Source organism: Musca vetustissima, unplaced genomic scaffold (assembly GCF_032173495.1).
Source record: "Musca vetustissima isolate MV318-11 ecotype Yass unplaced genomic scaffold, APGP_CSIRO_Mvet_v1 utg73186, whole genome shotgun sequence".
Lineage (NCBI taxonomy): Eukaryota > Metazoa > Arthropoda > Insecta > Diptera > Muscidae > Musca > Musca vetustissima.
The window spans coordinates 1-19,302 of NW_026877857.1; the positions used below are offsets into that span (position 1 = coordinate 1).

A 19,302-nucleotide genomic window follows, 5' to 3' on the forward strand; every position below is an offset into this window, starting at 1 on the left:
ACAATTTTTATTTCAGTATACATATGTCCATGTATGTACATATGTATGTATTTCAAAATATATCCTCATCGTTCGGAAATATATCCTCATCGGATGATGAGTATTTGTATCCGATGTTACTCAACCACATTTTCAAGCCGCTACATTAAAATATACCCATAGAACATGTTCTACATATGTACATTCTTTCAAATGTATGAATAATTTTGCTGCTATTAATCTCATCTAACCTATGTTACTTTCATGGGATCGCTTGACTTACTATAGACATTTTAGTAAAATTTGTTTAGTGGTTTTTGAGTCCACAAACAATATGTTTTCTATTTTCTACGTACATGTTAAAATGCAATGATGTGTGCATTTTCCCTTATCCGCGGTCATGTTGTGTGGATGATGCGTATTTACACTCACGTTACTCAGAATAGTTTGAAGTCGGTATCTGTAACCGTACTTAAGATATACACAAACTACATGTTCATAATTTTGAGGTGCATAAATTTGAGGTGTATATATGCTATAACACCGCATCCTCGGGAAATCTTTGAAGTTTATGTAGCATAGCTGTCAAATCTTTTAAGCATTTTTAGAGTCTACAAACAAAATAGTTTCAATGTTCAATATGCTGGTTTTTAAAATGCAGTAAAAAGTGCATTTTCCGTAGATCGTACTATGCTCATTTTTGTATGGATGGTGTGTATCCACACCTTCGTTATACAGGCAAATTTTGAAAACGGTATCTGTAACCGTTCTTAAGATAAACGCATATTACATGTTCAGAAATTTTGAGGTATGTTTACTATTGATGCTATAACTCCGCATCCACGCGGAAATTTAAACGTTTATATAGCCTATGTTACTTTCAGGGCATGCCCTGACATACAGTGTAAATCTCATTTGTTCAGCGGTTTTGGCGTCTATCGGTAACATACAAACAAACACATTTTGTTCTATTTTATATGTATAGATTTGTTGGTATTGTGGCGCCGAAATATTCATTCAAAATATGTGAAAAACGTAATATATATTTTTTTTTAAATAAATTATATTTTTATTTAATCGTTATTGTTCAAATTTGTCATTGTCAGCCTTGATATGTGATACATTTACAACAAAACTTGAGCTGGGGCTGCAGCATAAGTCAATGGGGCAGTATAGGTCAATGGTGCAGCATAAGCGGCGGCTACTGGGGCAGCAATGGTTTTAGCGACAACTGGAGCAGCTAAAGGAGCGGTGTAGGCAGCAGCAACGGGAGCAGCAAAAGTCTTGGCAACGATAGGGGCAGCAACAGTTTTAGCGACAACAGGGGCAGCTACGGGGGCAACAATTGGTGCGGACACAATACCGTTGTGGTTACGGGCTACAAATTGGCTACTGGTGGCAGTGACGACAGGAGCTGGAGCGGCAGCAACAACAGCAGCTGGGGCGGTATACGCCAATGGGGTAACCAACCCGGGCTTGGCAGCAGCACAAGCAATAACGGCAAAGATAACAACAGCCTGTAGGGAACATATTAAAAAATTAACAAAAATCCTTTTTTGCAATTCAATATTTCTATTGAACTTACGAATTTGAACATGTTTGAAAAGTTAGGGGATTTGTTTTAGTTGCTAGCTCAACAAAGTGATAACTGATAATTCTGTCACTGTGGAAGCTCAAATTTATATTCCGGTAGAAAATAGAAACAAACAAATGTAGATTGAATGTCACATTCAATGACTTACTTAAATGTTTTTGAATTTTTTCGCTGGTAAGTTAAACGACAAAATCTACTAAAATCCCGCGGTTTTACTTATTTGTTAATTAATTACTAAAATGCTACCAAAAATAAAATAAAACAAGCATGCGTCAGGAATTTCTAATTAGTATAATTTTGGGTATTTTTTTCGACGCATAATTATTTTATTTTACGTTTTTATTGGTGTTCGACATTTATTAAACACCAACAACAATAATGTGAACACTTTGTGTTTGGAGTTTAGAAGAAATATTATTAAAAAGTAAGTCCCAATTTAGATTAGGCGAGTTTACTTGCGGCAAGTCTTTGACTTTAGGAGAGAGGGGCAAGGGGAATAGAAATGGAAAAAAATTGCTCGTACCGACAATTTTCTGGCAATTCGTTTTGTGTATTCGTATTTGTTGACATTTTATATTTATTTAAATGTGAAAAAAACTTTTGACATCAAATGAAAACAGAAATATTCTTGAAACCGAATTGCCTTGTATAGACGCATGAAGCAAGTTCAAAAGGGAACGATAATAATTGCCGCAAGTAAACTCGCCTAATATAAATCAGGACTAAGCACTTAAGCCCTTAAAAAGTGCTTACTCCCAGTTTGTTGTTTTTCTAAAACAAAATCATCATTAATAAAAAACAGATTTTTTAAACAATTTTCTTTTAAAATTCCACTCTTAATACTGCAGTATCCTTTTAAACAATTCTTTAAAAATACAAATTTATATCTTTAATAGCCTCTTAAAATACACTCTTGTAGTCTTTAAAAAATCGATGCTAGCCTTGATAGACCTTGTTAAATATCCTTTAAAATATCCACGTTTATAGCTGTGATCCTTGTTAAATGGCCTTTACAAAAATAAAACCAGTGAGCGGAGACGGGGCCGACCATACGATACCATACACAACTATCATAGAACTCTATCTTTCTGCGGATTTTTATTTCGGACCTGGGTAATTACTTGTCCATATGCCCTTCACCGTGCGATGTTCGGCTTATAATTGTAGATTGAATCGAAAAAATCACGAAAAATGAGTTTTCGGTCCACTTCATCCCAAAATTATTACCTGTTCATCACCGAAAATTGTAGAGGAACCTCATGGAACATTTTAATGCGATCAGAGCTATATTTCCGCCCTCTAGGTATTGGTTTAATAATTAATAATATATGAGTACGTAAGCACCTGTAAATATTTATATTTTATATTTTTTCGAGATGATTGGGTCATAATTGCGGCCTCTGGAGCTACCAGAAAAACCGACGCAAATTAAGTATTTGGTCCATATCATCCCCTAAATATTAACCGATCTTTACCAAAAACAATAGGAGTCTTCATTTGGCCGAACACATCCTACATGCAAAATTTCGTGAAGATTGGTCCATAACCGTGGCCTGTATCGTGTTTACAAATTATAATGGACAGACGGACGGGCGGACACACATGTCTAGATAGACTCAGCTAGTCGAGATATGGCGATCGGTATACTTAAAGGTGGGTCTAGTTGTGATAGTCGGTGTAAAACGTTTATGTCTGTGATAGTCCCTGTTAAATAATATTATAGTTGTGATAGTTCTTGTAAATTAAATACTTATAGCTGTTATAGACCGTCCAAAAAATTCTTAAAAAAATCGATTAAAATCTACGTGTAGAATGGCTATACACCGCAACAAATACTCTAAATAAAAATAATTATAAATTCTCTGCGCACACTTTATATTGTTTGTGTAGCATTTTAGTAATTAATGAAGAAGTCCACGAAATTTTGGTTTGTCGTTATGTTATTATCAACAACAACAAAACATATGAAAGTCATTGAATGTGATGTTCAATCCATCATTGTTTGTTTACAGGGATATAAATGTGGGCTTCCACAGCGACATAATTATCAGTTAACACTTTGTTGAGCTAGCAACTAAAACAAATCCCCTAACTTTTCAAACATGTTCAAATTCGTAAGTTCGACCGAAATATTGAATTAAAAAAAGGATTTTTGTTTAATTTTACAATATGTACCCTACAGGCTGTTGTTATCTTTGCCATCATTGCTTGTGCTGCTGCCAAGCCCGGTTTGGTTACCCCATTGGCCTACACCGCCCCAGCTGCTGTTGTTGCTGCCGCTCCTGCTCCTGTCGTCACTGCCACCAGTAGCCAATTTGTTGCCCGTAACCACAATGGTATTGTCTCCGCACCAATTGTTGCTCCCGTTGCTACCCCTGTCGTTGCCAAAACTGTTGCTGCTCCCTTGGTGGCTAAGACATTTGCTGCTAGCTGCTGCTTATGCCACTCCATTGTCATACACTGCTCCATTGACTTATGCTGCTGCCCCAGTTTTGTTGTAAATAATTTGACAATACCTTAACCCTGACTGGCCATTGTGAATTTGATCAATAAACTAGAAAAAATTAATTTATTAAACAAAACTCTATTTTGTCTTTTAAATAATTTTCTTTTGTTAAATATGGTACAAATTCAGATCGTAGGATATCATGTTAAATAGCGGGTTGAAATTATACCACGAAGGACTAATAACAAATGGGTATGTAGAAAGACTTAATATACCATTGATGTCTTTTCAAACTTTTAAATAAACTTTTATGAATGCATCCTTGATATAAATTTCGTAAAATACACACATAAAACTTCCACGAAGTAGAGTTGGGCCATCTAGTTCATGTAGCGGATCGATCTTTCTCGTTCCTTTTTCAAAAAGGAACTAGTTCTTTAATGTAGTTCCTTTGCTCCATATACTTGATTTACTCCATACAGTTCTTTTGCTCCATATAGTTCCGACTCCTATATAGTTCCTTTGAATCACTCGCTTTCAACGTCCTTTTTGTTTTTTTTTTCGTTTTTTTTTTTCAATATAGTTTCCTTGCTCCATATAGTTCCTTTGATCCATATATTTCCTTTGCTCCATTTTCCGCTCACATAGTTCCGTTTTAATTTGTTAATAAATGCAAAAATTGAAAATTGTGCAAAAATGATAACATAACGAGATCAGAAATAAAAGAACACAAAAAAGGAAAAGAAAAAACAACGATATCAAAAAGGAACGAGATAAGAAAAAGGAACTATATTAATTAAAGAGCTGGAACTAGTTCCGATCGTTCCTTTCTCGGAATAGTTCCAATGAACTAGTTCGTTCCGGAACTTCCCAACTCTACCATGAAGACTGTAAAGAGTTCCGAAATATACACATCTGGTATTAAAGTCAGGGGGCTGATGCTGGGAGTCGATAGAGAAATAATTGCGTATCGAAAATAATTCCGATCGTTCGGAATTTTCTAATTCTGAGAGTCGACACGTAACGAATCGTTTTGGAATGTGGAAGTAAGAAAACATTAATCAACACTGTGAAAAAACGTAAACAAATACCATCTGTTTCGCGAAAATTAAACAAAATAATTAACATACAATTTTTAAAGCAAATATAATTTAAAATTTATACACAAAAATAATGTATGCGATTTTAGTTTGAGTAGTTTAACGATTATAAGAAAACAACTCCGTATGAAAAGTGATCGATTTACGTTGACAAATTTTGTATGCCCTCCACCCACTATATTAAGTTCCGCGTGTCTGTTGTAATCAGCCTTCAAGGAAAAGATCGACAATATTTGGTAGAGATTTCATATTCCCAATATAACGTTTTCCCCAATTTTCGATGATTTCGAGCATTTGGAAATTTATCTGAAATTTGTTTTTTTTTTAGATTCTCCCTAGGTAATAAATATTATGAACAGTGATATACTCTTTAGATGGTATTTGAAAATTTCTGTCAACGCAAATGGGTTTAACTCGATATTTGAAACGCCTTTACATTTTTCTTTGGTGGATTCGACTTTAAAGTCCAGAAACTCGAAATTGAGCCGTTTTGCCGATAGCTTATATACTATCGTGCGAAATAGCGAAAGCTTGCGTGTGACAGTTAAGCGTTATCGCCTCATAGCATACGATAGTCATTCACAAAATATAAAAAATATTTTTTTTAATAAATTATGTTTTTTTTAGATGTTATTATTCAAATTTGTCATTGTCAGTCTCGATATATGGCCATGTTTACAATAAAACTGGAGCAGGGGCTGCAGCATAAGTCAATGGGGCAGTATAAGTCAATGGAGCGGCATAAGCGGCAGCTACAGGGGCAGCAATGGTTTTAGCAACAACTGGAGCAGCTAAAGGAGCGGTGTAGGCAGCAGCAACAGGAGCAGCGAAGGTCTTAGCAACGATGGGAGCAGCTACAGTTTTAGCGACAACAGGTGCAGCTACGGGGGCTACAATTGGTGCGGAGACAATACCGTTGTGGTTACGGGCTACAAATTGGCTACTGGTGGCAGTGACGACAGGAGCTGGAGCGGCAGAAACAACAGCAGCTGGGGCGGTGTAGGCCAATGGTGTAACCAAACCAGGCTTGGCAGCAGCACAGGCAATAACGGCAAAGATAACAACAGCCTGTAGGGAATATATCATCTCGTTAAAAAACATATTTTCTCAATTCCATATTTAACCAGAACTTACGTATTTGAACATTTTTGAAAAGTTAGGGAATTTGTTTTAGTTGCTAGCTCAACAAAGTGATAACTGATAATTGTGTCGCTGTGGAAGCTCAAATTTATATTCCGGCCGAGAATACAAACTAATACCATAGACAGACGACAGCCTTAATTTGCATTAAAAAGTTCTTAACTTGAATAAAATTTACCCCTGACAGACGAGAGTTTCTGCATTTATGAACCAGTTTTTTGTTTCAAAACTATTGTTTGTCTGTGTGTAGGAAGAAAATATTGACATTCATTTTTTGTCCTTGCAATTTTAGTTGCGTCAGTTTTGACCACCAGTGTATGTAATTGCAACAATCCTTTAAAAATATTCTTTAACAAATTCACGCTCATTATTGTAATTGTCTTTTAAAAATCTACGCTAATAAATATAATAGTCCTTTAAAATTGTTCTTTAACTAAATTCCAGTAATAACCAATATTTTGTATTATTTTTTTAAAGTAATATTTTATTTTATTTTATTTATTTTAGCCATTCATTACAATCAAATGGTGGTGAAATAAATAAATCACATCATAAAAAACTACCGGAATCATATAATACACATCGTACAACATATCATCGCTGTAGTCAATAAAATGCCGAACACGTAGCAATTACCCGACGTATTTCGGTATGTTAATTGTCAAGTTAATCCGCTATTTAGAGTATTATTCATAGTTATGCTTTGGTATGTCATTTTAGTTGTTTTGTTTATACTTTTACGCTTCTTCTTCCATTTCAATGGTTTTGATGACGACAAACTAAAACAAAAAAATTAAAATTTCGTCAAGTGTATTACGAAATTCAAGAACATTGAAAGTCAAGGACATGCGACTTAGTATTCATTTTATGAAGGGTGATATGACCGAACATTTGTAGTAAAGAACTACAACGAAACCAACAGTAATAAACAAACCTATAAAGAAGTACAAAACGTGAAGTGGAAATACAATAGGTGGTATTTTGGAATTAAGTTACAATGTCCTTCGTTTTGTCAAGGAAATTTTATATGATCTACGTTTACCCACCCGATTATAATGATAATTTGGTTTTAACCACTCAAATAATTCGTTTGAGTACACGTAAGGTCATGTCGCTTCCCAATAAAACGTCACGATATTTAAGACAACGATATTACAGACATATTTTTATTACATCAAGGAAATATATTGGCGAAAACAGAATGTTTATTTTCACTTTTTGGAAAACGTTCATACAATGGTCCTAGTTCACTGTAGGATTTTTGTGTGGACCTTGGCTCATTTCCCAAACGAAGGAGGTATATTACAGGTTTTTAGTGGGTAATAAATTTCATTAAAATATGTTATACTTAAGATTTTCGACAATTGACCTTAAGTCCATCGATTTTGTTACGAGGGCAGCTCGAAAGCTTCTTATCCTAGCACAAAAACAGAAAAAAGTTAATTGTTTTGGAAACTTCCATCCCTGTTATGAACACATTTTAAATGTTGTTTCGATCTCTTTCGAACTCCTTCATATAGAAACAGGTGTTCCCAAAAAGAAGCATACGCAATTCTTTTACAATGGAAAAATTAGAAATGCGTGCTGTCATTAAATATTTACATAAAAAAGGTTTATCGAGTCAAGAAATGCATAATGACTTTTATTCGTCGATCATTTAAGGGGAATTTAAATTTCATTGGGCTGGTAAATGAATGCCAATGCAGGTTTGTAACTTTACACATATATAATTGAATATTTAAAAGAGAAGAAAAATGATTAGTAATATTTTGTTGTTTTTGTTTTGTTGTTGTTTTTAGTGATTAAAGAAAAGTCCTTACTGTTGCATGACAACTCCTCACTGGAAAATCGGAATCCGGAAATTCAAGGGTGTTAGAAAGAGTACATGTCTGGCTCTCGTATGAACTAGGACTATTGACTTCGCTCCAAAATTAACAAAATGGTTAAATTTTTATTTATTTTATTTTGGAAATTCGTCTATTTTTTAAAAAACACACACTAAGTTAAAAAAACAGTGAGCGGACGGGGCCGACCATATGATACCCTACACAACTTCAACGAAAATCTAACTTTCTATGATTCTATATTCAGAGCTTGGGCAATATTTCGAGATATTTGCACCATCTAGACCGACTAGATGTCAAGAAATATAGTAGACGAGGGCTGTACTTGTCCAGATTCTCTTTACCGTGGGTTATGTTGTGATGTTGAGCTTTCAATTGTGGCCTGTAGATCGACTTGGAAAAAACACAAACAAATTAAGTTTTCGGTCCTCTTCATTCCAATATTATTATCTGATCATCAGCGAAAATTATAGGCATTGTCCTTGACCATAACTAGAACCTCATGGAACATTTCAAAGCGATCAGCGCTATATTTCCGCCCTCTAATGGGGTAATGGGTTACTAAATAATATCTAAATATGTAAGCACCCGTAAATATTTAAGTGTAACTCCCACATCCGAGTACATACGACAATATTATTGGAATCAATTTAAAGGTCAACAACTCCTTTTGGATATACTATCAACTTCGCGGGTGTATGTCCTTCAGGAGTGAATATATACGCTATAGAATACAAATTTTGTCATTTTTCACACAAAAGTCAGGGTCCATTTGACCCGCTAAATATTTTCCGATCTTTATCAAAATAGGCATGCGTATTCTTAGGACCAATCCCCTTCTCCATGTAAAAATTCGAGATGTTTTAGGCCATAATTGAAGCCTCTGGAGCGAGCAGAAAAACAGACAAAAATTTAGTATTTGGTCCATTTCATCCCCTAAATATTAACCGATCTTTGCCAAAAACCATAGGGATCTTCATTGGGCCGAACCCATCCTACATGCAAAATTTCGTGAAGATTGGTCCATAACTGTGGTCTGTGTCGTGTTTACGGACGGACACACATGTCTAGATCGACTCAGCTAGTCGAGATATGACGATCGGTATACTTAAAGGTGGGCCTAGGACCAATATTTTGCGGCGTTACAAACTCTTGGGGCTGCACAAAGCTATAATACCCTGACAACATAGTTGTGTAGGGTATAATAAGGAAGTTCATTACCGATTGGCTTTATCCTAGTGCATATGATAGCTATACACTCCTAGATGAACGTATCAAAATTTGGAAACGTTTGGATTATTAGTTTTTGAGTTATCATGCCCGTCATTCGTAAAAACATTGCCTCGAGAAAAATGCGTTTAAAGTTTGAGAATCACTCTTGCCGTCACTTGACGCTGACGCTATAAATCGGGTATATCTTCAAGATTTCTTGAGATTTTCACTTGAAATTTTGTAGGGACATTCTTAAATTAGTGTAGATTCGAATTAAATAAAAAACTAAATTAATTTTTTGACACGGAGAATGGGGGGTCCCCTTAATACCATATCACGCACTATGGCTACAATTTATTTTGTTGTTACTGTTTTTGGACGTTCACTATGTGGTTCATCTTCAATGCTTGTACGACCATGTTTAAATTCAGCAAACCAATTGTTTAATGTTGCATTTGAAGGAGCACTTTCACCTAACACATTTCCAAATCTAAAAAATTCCTTCTTGGCAAGCGTTTTATCTCAAATGAAGATGCAATTACAGTTGTAAACCACTATTTTGAAACATTGAGGAAAACTATTTTAATCAAGGGATAGAATTGCTAGAAAAGCGTTGGATTGTGTGTATGGAAGTTTCAGGAGATTATTGAAAAATAAAAATAGTTTTGACAAAACTAACTATTCTCTTTCATTTATAGGCAAAGAAGTTTCCGAACCGCCCTCGTAGTTAAAATTCGTAGATACATTTTCCAATCCAAATGACTTTAATGTCGAGTTAACCCCGATAGATCTTTGAACTTATGATGTTTGGGATTGCAAAATTGGATATATCGGTCCAAATTTTAGTATTTTCGCACATAACGGTACCTCACAATATTCGGTATTTTGGAAAATTCTTACTTGAAGAAGGGACAAAATTGTCGATATTGGCTCGCCATATTTTCGGATTTTTTTTAAAGGTTTCATATGCATTCATCCACCGAAGTGGCTGTAATTAGACATTCCTTGATCTTGGAGGATGATAAACATTGTTAAAGAAATTTGACGAATAGGTCGTGCCTTCTTCGATTTTTTAAAGTTTTAACCGAATATTCTCATAGAAATGGTTTGGCATTCTGCGTTCTTGGAGGATGAAAAACATTTCTGCAGAACGTTTTCGATATTTGAACTTGTTTCGATATAATACCTATCCACATAAAAGTTTCCATCTTGTTTTGGTATTGTGGCTATAATTAGGTCCTCCTGCACATAAAGGTCCCTCTCGATTTTCAATACTTAGTCCTGATTTATATTAGGCGAGTTTACTTGCGGCAATTTTTATCGTTCTCTTTTGAACTTGCTCCATGCGTCTATACAAGGCAATTCGGTTTCAAGAATATTTCTGTTTTCATTTGATGTCAAAAGTTTTTTTCACATTTAAATAAATATAAAATGTCAACAAATACGAATACACAAAACGAATTGCCAGAAAATTGTCGGTACGAGCAATTTTTTTTTCATTTCTATACCCCTTGCCCCTCTCTCCTACAAACAAAGACTTGCCGCAAGTAAACTCGCCTAATCTAAATCAAGACTTAGAACGTATTTTAATAGAAATGAAGAGTGGACTTTTTTGAATACATTTTTCTATGAATACCTGAAGCCTGAATTAATTAATTTTTCCAATGTATCTGAAACGTTGATTTTTTTTTTATTTTTATACCCTTCACCACACTGTGGTACAGGGTATTATGTCTTTGTGCTTATGTTTGTAACAGGCAAAAGGAATCGAGGTAGACCCATGGTTCCTTTTGAGAATATGCATAGAATCACTTTCTGAGTCGATTTATGCATGTCCGTCCATCCGTCTGTTGATGTTAAATTGTAAACAAAGTACTGGTCGCATTGATGATCCGATTTGGATGAAATTTGGCACAGCTCACTTTTTTTGGCCCAAGGACGAACCCTATTGAAATTGGGAAAAATCGCTTCAGATTTAGGTATAGCTCCCATATACATTTTCGTCCGATTTAAGGTAAATGGTGCACCAAAGTTCCTATATAACGTTCGATTTGCACGAAATTCTGTATAACCTACTGAATTAGGTCTAGAATGATGTGTGCTAAGTTTCGTGAAAATCGGTTCAGATTTAGATATAGCTCCCATATATAGTTTTGCCAGATTTTTGGTAAATGGTGTACCAAAGCCCCTGAAAATCATTTTATTTGCACGAATTTTGGCATAGCGTATTGAATTTAGTCTAGAATGACGTGTGCTAATTTTGTGAAAATCGGTTCAGATTTAGATATAGCTCCCATATATAGTTTCGCTCGATTTTAGGTAAATGGTGTACCAAAGTCCCTGAAAATCATTTGATTTGCACGAATTTTGGCATAGCATATTGAATTAAGTCCAGAATGATGTGTGCTAAGTTTCGTGAAAATCGGTTCAGATTTAGATATAGCTCCCATATATAATTTCGCCAGATTTTAGATAAATGGTGTACCAAAGTCCCTATATATCTTTCGATTTGGACGAAATTTGGCATAGCGTACTGAATGAAGTCTAGAGTTATGTGTGTTAAGTTTCGCGAAATTCGGCTCAGATTTAAATACAGCTCCCATATATATTTTCGTACGATTTTATGTAAATGGTGCACCAAATCCCTATATATCCTACGATTTGCAGGAAATTTGGCAGTGTTTTGGTACTGAATTGAGTCTTAAATGATGAGTGGAAAGTTTCGGGAAAATCGGTTCAGATTTCGAGTGAGCTTCCACATATGCATATGTATTCGTCCGATTTTACATAAATGGTGCACCAAACTCCTAATGTTTGTCCGATTAACACGAAATTTTGTACAACGTAGCAAATTGAGACGTTTCGTTGAAATTGATGCAGATGCAGCCATAGCTTCCGTATGTAATTCGAACGGGTGCCTGATTGAAATTTGTTCCACGGTACGCAGACGACTCTAAATCTGCCCGAATGAAATTAAATTTATCATAGGTTGCAGAAAGACATGAGTATGTTTCTTCGAGGTAACATTGACATGCAATTGTAAGGATACGTATGTACAATATACCCAAGTAGTGAAGGGTATCATATAATCGGCCCAATCCGACTTTACTACTTTCCTTTCGGGTTTTCACTGTTTGCTCTGAGGCGGCACAAAAAATTGAAAAAAAATCTTCACAATGTATGCTTTTTTGTCGGAATGGAAAGGGGAATTTTTATAATTTCCACATTAGTTTGGAGGCTTTGAATTTCCATTTATATAAAAACGTACAAAATTGTATATGAGAGCTATGTGTAAATCTGGACCGATTTAAAGCAAACTTGACACCTACACCTTTTCCTATGCAAAATTTCATCTCAATGGGACAATTTCGAGGAACAACTAAAACCAAAGTTACCATTTTTTATGTTTTGTCCAGCTTAATAAGACCCGGTTAAATTTGCAGTACTTTGAAAATTTTTGCTCCGTTTTTTGACCTGAATGTCTGTACTGCGGTATTAAATTTTTAGAACATAAGCAACCTACTCTAGCACAGAATGAATTTTGAAAGTACATCTCGTGGTGAATTGTATAAAATTTTCGGTCCAATAGAACATAATCACACTTGTATTTCTTATTAATATTTAATTATCCAAGATTTCCTTAAAAAAAACTTAGAAGGAAAAGTTATATTATACATTACAGGAAAATTATATTATATATGGGGCGCTAATACGCTGAAGTCGTCACATTTAGTCTCCTTTTGCATTTTATATACACCATGATGAGTAATTCAGGAATATTTTTAAACAAATCATTCTTCATTCATTCCAAACAACACATTCCAATTGTTTGCGGTAGGTAAGTGACGTTCATCAAATACGTGACTCAATTTGGAATTGAAATCACAATACAATTGTTTTTATAGCTTTGATATTAAGTGGCGTTTTTGGGTTAAATTTAAACTGCCGTTTTATCGAGCATTATGCAGAAGCCTCTGATCATGCGTAATATGTTATAGTGGTCTATCGAATACGCTGCGCATATACGATGGACAAGGTAAACATCAGAACCAATACCTTTGACACACCAATACTATTTTATGTTGATATGCTTATGTATGTATTGTTCCATACAAACTCATCATAATGTGTTACGCATTTTAATTAAAAAAAAAAAACAATGTTTATGATTTACTCACATAAACACAACAATTCGATAATTGTGGCTATCTGCTACCGGATATATAAAGTTGAATTTCTTCTTAATTCAATATCAGTAGTTCTCCAATTAGCAGAGTAACCACATTTCAAAAAAAAAAAATCTTTCAAAGCAAAATGTTCAAATTCGTAAGTCAAACTGAAGAACTACATATTTATTAACAGATATTAAAACCTATTCATTTCATTTAGGCCGTTGTCATCTTCGCTGTCATTGCTTGTGCTGCTGCCAAGCCTGGTTTGGTTACTCCATTGGCCTACACCGCACCCGCTGCCGTGGTTGCTGCTGCTCCAGCTCCATTTGTCACCGCCACCAGTAGCCAATATGTTGCCCGTAACTACAATGGTATTGCCACTGCTCCAGTTGTTGCCCCCGTTGCTACCCCTGTTGTTGCCAAAACTGTTGCTGCTCCCATTATTGCCAAGACCTTCGCTGCTCCAGTAGCTGCTGCCTACACCACACCTGTTGCTGCCGCTTACACTGCTCCAGTTGTTGCCAAGTACGCTGCCACCTATGCCGCTCCATTCGCTTACTCTGCTCCTTTGACTTATGCTGCTGCTCCAGCTCCAGTTTTGTTGTAAAAACTTAACGCTTATTATCCATATGACTCGACCAAATAAATTATTAACATAAACGAACATTTAATTTTTTTATTTGAAACAATAATTGTTTATTAATATACGTAAATTATACGAGGGATAATATATATATATATATATATTTGACATAATAATGGAAATGCGAATACTACCATCAGACGGCATTAAACATTATCCTTCAATGTATTTTCCAGAAAATTTTCATGGATTACAAGGACCAAATTATCGAAGACACAACGTTGTAGATGAACGGGATTTTTGAGTTGTGGTTTAAAGGGACGTTATGGAACTTAAGACCCATTGTTGCCAAGACCTTCGCTGCTACAGTAGCTGCTGCATACACCACACCTGTTGCTGCCGCCTACACTGCTCCAGTTGTTGCCAAGTACGCTGCCACCTATGCCGCTCCATTCGCTTACTCTGCTACTTTGACTTATGCTGCTTCTCCAGCTCCAGTTTTGTTGTAAAAACTTAACGCTTATTATCCATATGACTCGACCAAATAAATTATTAACATAAACTAACATTTATTTTTTTTATTTGAAACAATAATTGTTTATTAATATACGTAAATTATACGAGGGATAATATATATATATATATATTTGACATAATAATGGAAATGCGAATACTACCATCAGACGGCATTAAACATTACCCTTCAATGTATTTTCCAGAAAATTTTCATGGATTACAAGGACCAAATTATCGAAGACACAACGTTGTAGATGAACGGGATTTTTGAGTTGTGGTTTTAAAGGGACGTTATGGAACTTAAGACCCAATTGTTTGCACAAAATACTTTGTTATGGTAATTCCAAAGAACGATGGGGAATGGGCCAACCTTTGTTTTCTACAACTCTTTGGGTAACAGCATAGCCTTATAGATAATGGCTTCAGACCCAATGTCCGTTTGTCTGTCTGGCTGGAGCGCACGATAACTCTCGAAGGAATATTTCCTCCAAACTCAGTTCAAGTTCGAAGATGGAGAATATCTTCGACAAACGATCAAAATTTTGTTGAAAATTAATTTTATAATAATCCCATTATCTTTACCAATACTAGATCAAGTCCTAAGATGGGACACATTGGTTCATTCTTTCAGGTACTTCTCCCATAAAGGGTAATTTTTCATTATTTATATTAGGCTAATGGAATGCCTGATTTGACCCAAATTGTGCACATAGTAACATTTCTTTTAAACTCAAGTTATGGTTGAACATGGGGAAATTGGACCCACTTCTGCCGGTACTTCCACAGCAAAAGGGTAAAAATTGTGCAGAAAACACCGTTTATAATATCATTCCAACAGAGTATCCGATTTAAATCAAAATTTGCACAACTTAATATATTAACGATGGCTGTTGGGAGATGGGACTTATCGTCCTCTTTTTCTAGTACCTCTCCATAATGGGTCAACATTTTGAAACTTTGTACATCTTATAAAATACGAAAGGAAAATCCAAATTTCATTCAAACTTTGCTTAGCGTAATATTTTTATCTAACATAGATCGAATCCAAAGCTGGAATCATCAGTCCTCCCCTCCTTGCACCTTCTCCCCAATACACTATAGGTCAAACAGACCATTTTACTGGCCAAAAGTCAAATTTCACACATTATCTTATCACTTCTTTTGAGTTACAATCGAGTAAGGAACACTCCAAAACAAATAAAAATTAATTTTGTTTTTGCATAATCTCTTATACCATTATATGACAAGCTGTCAAACGTGTATTATTAAAATATCATAAAAAATGTATACATTTGATATGTTACTTGTTAAGATTTAAAGTGGAAATAAAATAAAAGTATAACTATAAGTAAAGAATTAATAAGAAAGTATTCGATATTTTTTATCATAAAATGTATCTATACATATGTGTATGTGTAAAAATAGTATTAAAATAAGCATAACTTTAGATTGATCGCAGAAATTTTTAAACTTTGAGGTTATGAAAGCATTAAATCCGTGGGCAACGTTTGGCAATTGAAATAAAAATTGATATTTGTTTATTGAACCGTCATTAATCTAAATAACCTAATGTGGTATTGCGGATTTGTGCGGGTTTTTTAATTATTTCCATTTTTGTATGTTAAACCATTTACTGAAACGCGAATTAATTTGAATCTGAAATAACTGGAGAAGAGGTAAATCTTATATTCCGCCTCAACATTTTTTTTTAATTTAATTATTATGTCAGTTTTCATTAGATTTAAACTTATTTCGAACTTATTGTTATGAAACAGCTAATTTAATATTGACGAAATATTCTTGGCTGTCCATGACTGCTACTGTCAATAAGGTACAAATTCATGTACTTCCATTAGGGGTTCTTGGAGAAGATGCTGCTATAGGTTACATCACGCTCGTAAGAGCAACCGAAAGAATAACATCTTAGATATATTTACTAGAGCCTTGGATACATTAGATCCTTTAATATCCTCTAATAATCAATTAGCTTAATCAAACGCATGTAACAGTAAAAACGTTAAAGCTTGAAATGATTGAAGTGTTAAAATGTCAAAATTCTCGAATCTCTAAACTAAATTCGGCTGTTTCAGAGATTTCAATTCATCAATAGAATCAAACTATTAAAGATGAAGACAGATCACATGATGAGATGAGTCACAGACGTATCAAAGTGGAGGGGTGTCCTTGGTGCTCGACACCGCCCATATTGTGTTTGTTTACATTAATTTTTGTTATCCAACAGAAACTTTTTAATTTTTTCACAAACATCAAACATATCACATAAACTCAATTGAGGGACAGGTTTTGACAAAGCGCATTATAAAATTACTGGCATACTTTATCGATTGCTGTAGGTATTTCGGATTCTCCATAGGCATATAGGATCTTCGCTTAGAAAATTGTTGATATCTCATTGGTTGGAAGAATTCGGTTTTCATCATATGCTCATGTTTACAACAATTAAAAAATTTGGAAAGTTGTTAACAACCTTCTACATTTTTCAAGGAATTCTAAAAATTCCATAGAAGAATATGAAAACAACAAATTTTAGTTTAAGTAAATAATTTATTTGGTTCAAGCATGTCGATCATAAGCAACAAGTTTTTACAACAAAACTGGAGCTGAAGCAGCAGCATAGGTCAATGGAGCAGAGTAAGCGAAGGGTGCGGCATAAGTGGCAGCGTATTTGGGGACCAGGGGAGCAGAGTAGGCGGCAGCAACAGGGGTGGTGTAGGCAGCAGCTACTGGAGCGGCGAAAGTCTTGGCAACAATAGGAGCAGCAACAGTTTTGGCAACAACAGGGGTAGCAACGGGGGCAACAACTGGAGCAGTGGTAATACCATTGTAGTTACGGGCAACATATTGGCTACTGGTGGCAGTCACGAAGGGAGCAGGGGCGGCAGCAACAACAGCAGCGGGTGCGGTGTAGGCCAATGGGGTAACCAAACCAGGCTTGGCAGCAGCACAAGCAATGACAGCGAAGATGACAACGGCCTAAAGGAAAGTAAAAGGTTTTTAATATTTTTTTACTTAATATGTTGATTTTCAGTTTGACTTACAAATTTGAACATTTTGTTTGGATGTTTTTTTGAAATGCGGTTACTCTGCTAATTGGAGAACAATTGATATTGAATTAAGAATAAACTCAACTTTATATATCCCGCAAGCCGATAGCCAAAATAGTCAAGTTGTTGTGTTTTTGGTTGTTAACATTAAGTAAGTCAATTAAAATTCGTAACGCCTTCAAGTGAGTTGTGTGGAACAATACATACACACGTACATATGATGATATGTAGTAGTATTGGTGTTGAGAAAGGTAATGCTTCTGATGTTTACTTTGTTCATCGTATAAGTAGGGCAATATTAGTAGACCTCTATATCACATTATGAATTTCGTGTACGAAATACAATTTCTGAATTTAATTGATTAATATGTATTTATGTATAGGAATATAGACCAGTAGCAGTTATGAAAAATGTATATCAAATCTATAAAAACAAATGTAATGTGATTTCAATTAAATTTAGTCACGTATTTGATGAACCTCACTAATCTGCACCAAACAATTGGAATGTGTATATTGGAATGTATGAATCGTTACATTCAAAGATATATGAGTAATTCAAAGATATAATTTTTGAATTACTCATTAGAATCTTAAAATACTAACCCAAATACAAAATTTCAGGAATCTAGATTAAGCCGTTTCATTTTAGTGCTCTTTATTAGTAAATCTATGTACCTTTTAAACTCTGTATTTAGGATATTATCATTTAGCCTTCTACTTGATCTAGAGGTTCAAATATCTTGAAAATTTAATCGGGAAAGGGCATTATTTGGCAATGTATTTCCAGATTATTTTCTAACATTCCAAGGACCCAATCGCAAAAGACACGATATTTCCATTAGTTTTTCATTTATCTAACTTTATGAGCCTAAAGTTTCAACCCTTACCTATTTCCAAAGAAAATGAGAAATTGTCCAGTCTGGACCTTTTGTAGGCATTTTGGATTCTACATAGGGAGAGCCGACCTTCTCGCAGAAAAATGTAAAAGCTATATCTAAATCTGAACCGATTTTTCTCAATTTCAATATTGTTCGTTCTTGGGCCGAATAAATTTGGTGTATAAAATTGCATCTAAATCGGATTATACATGGGACATGTACTTTGTTTACAATTTAACACAACAGACGGACGGCCGGACATGCATAAATGGGTTCAGAAAGTGATTCTTTGCATATTCTCAAACAATGGGTCTTTATTAGTAAATCTATGTACCTTTTAAACTCTGTATTTAGGATATTATCATTTAGCCTTCTACTTGATCTAGAGGTTCAAATATCTTGAAAATTTAATCGGGAAAGGGCATTATTTGGCAATGTATTTCCAGATTATTTTCTAACATTCCAAGGACCCAATCGCAAAAGACACGATATTTCCATTAGTTTTTCATTTATCTAACTTTATGAGCCTAAAGTTTCAACCCTTACCTATTTCCAAAGAAAATGAGAAATTGTCCAGTCTGGACCTTTTGTAGGCATTTTGGATTCTACATAGGGAGAGCCGACCTTCTCGCAGAAAAATGTAAAAGCTATATCTAAATCTGAACCGATTTTTCTCAATTTCAATATTGTTCGTTCTTGGGCCGAATAAATTTGGTGTATAAAATTGCATCTAAATCGGATTATACATGGGACATGTACTTTGTTTACAA

The 19,302-nt window shown here is 34.8% G+C and overlaps 5 protein-coding genes across 6 annotated transcripts; 2 read left to right on the forward strand and 3 right to left on the reverse strand.

Annotated features, from left to right (window-relative positions):
• Positions 1 to 1,103: 1,103 nt before the first annotated feature.
• LOC133322540 (larval cuticle protein F1-like) lies at positions 1,104 to 1,576 on the reverse strand. The gene is made up of 2 exons (XM_061531527.1): positions 1,565 to 1,576; positions 1,104 to 1,496 (listed from the first exon to the last, which is right to left on the reverse strand). The coding sequence occupies exons 1-2, from the start codon at positions 1,574 to 1,576 to the stop codon at positions 1,104 to 1,106; spliced, it is 405 nt and encodes a 134-aa protein (XP_061387511.1).
• A 2,099-nt stretch (positions 1,577 to 3,675) lies between these two features.
• Positions 3,676 to 4,094, forward strand: LOC133322537 (uncharacterized). Its single transcript, XM_061531523.1, has 2 exons — positions 3,676 to 3,687; positions 3,756 to 4,094. Exons 1-2 carry the CDS (start codon positions 3,676 to 3,678, stop codon positions 4,092 to 4,094), a joined length of 351 nt encoding a protein of 116 aa, XP_061387507.1.
• Positions 4,095 to 5,794: 1,700 nt separating this feature from the next.
• On the reverse strand, positions 5,795 to 6,265 carry LOC133322538 (cuticle protein-like). Of its 2 annotated transcripts, XM_061531525.1 has the most exons (3): positions 6,254 to 6,265; positions 6,001 to 6,187; positions 5,795 to 5,922 (listed from the first exon to the last, which is right to left on the reverse strand). In XM_061531525.1, exons 1-3 carry the CDS (start codon positions 6,263 to 6,265, stop codon positions 5,795 to 5,797), a joined length of 327 nt encoding a protein of 108 aa, XP_061387509.1. The 2 variants fall into 2 exon arrangements, with proteins under 2 accessions (XP_061387509.1, XP_061387508.1); XM_061531524.1 differs by having other exon boundaries at positions 5,795 to 6,187.
• Positions 6,266 to 13,629: 7,364 nt separating this feature from the next.
• Positions 13,630 to 14,094, forward strand: LOC133322539 (larval cuticle protein F1-like). The gene is made up of 2 exons (XM_061531526.1): positions 13,630 to 13,641; positions 13,705 to 14,094. The coding sequence occupies exons 1-2, from the start codon at positions 13,630 to 13,632 to the stop codon at positions 14,092 to 14,094; spliced, it is 402 nt and encodes a 133-aa protein (XP_061387510.1).
• A 3,096-nt stretch (positions 14,095 to 17,190) lies between these two features.
• Positions 17,191 to 17,657, reverse strand: LOC133322542 (calphotin-like). Its single transcript, XM_061531528.1, has 2 exons — positions 17,646 to 17,657; positions 17,191 to 17,580 (listed from the first exon to the last, which is right to left on the reverse strand). Exons 1-2 carry the CDS (start codon positions 17,655 to 17,657, stop codon positions 17,191 to 17,193), a joined length of 402 nt encoding a protein of 133 aa, XP_061387512.1.
• Positions 17,658 to 19,302: the final 1,645 nt, after the last annotated feature.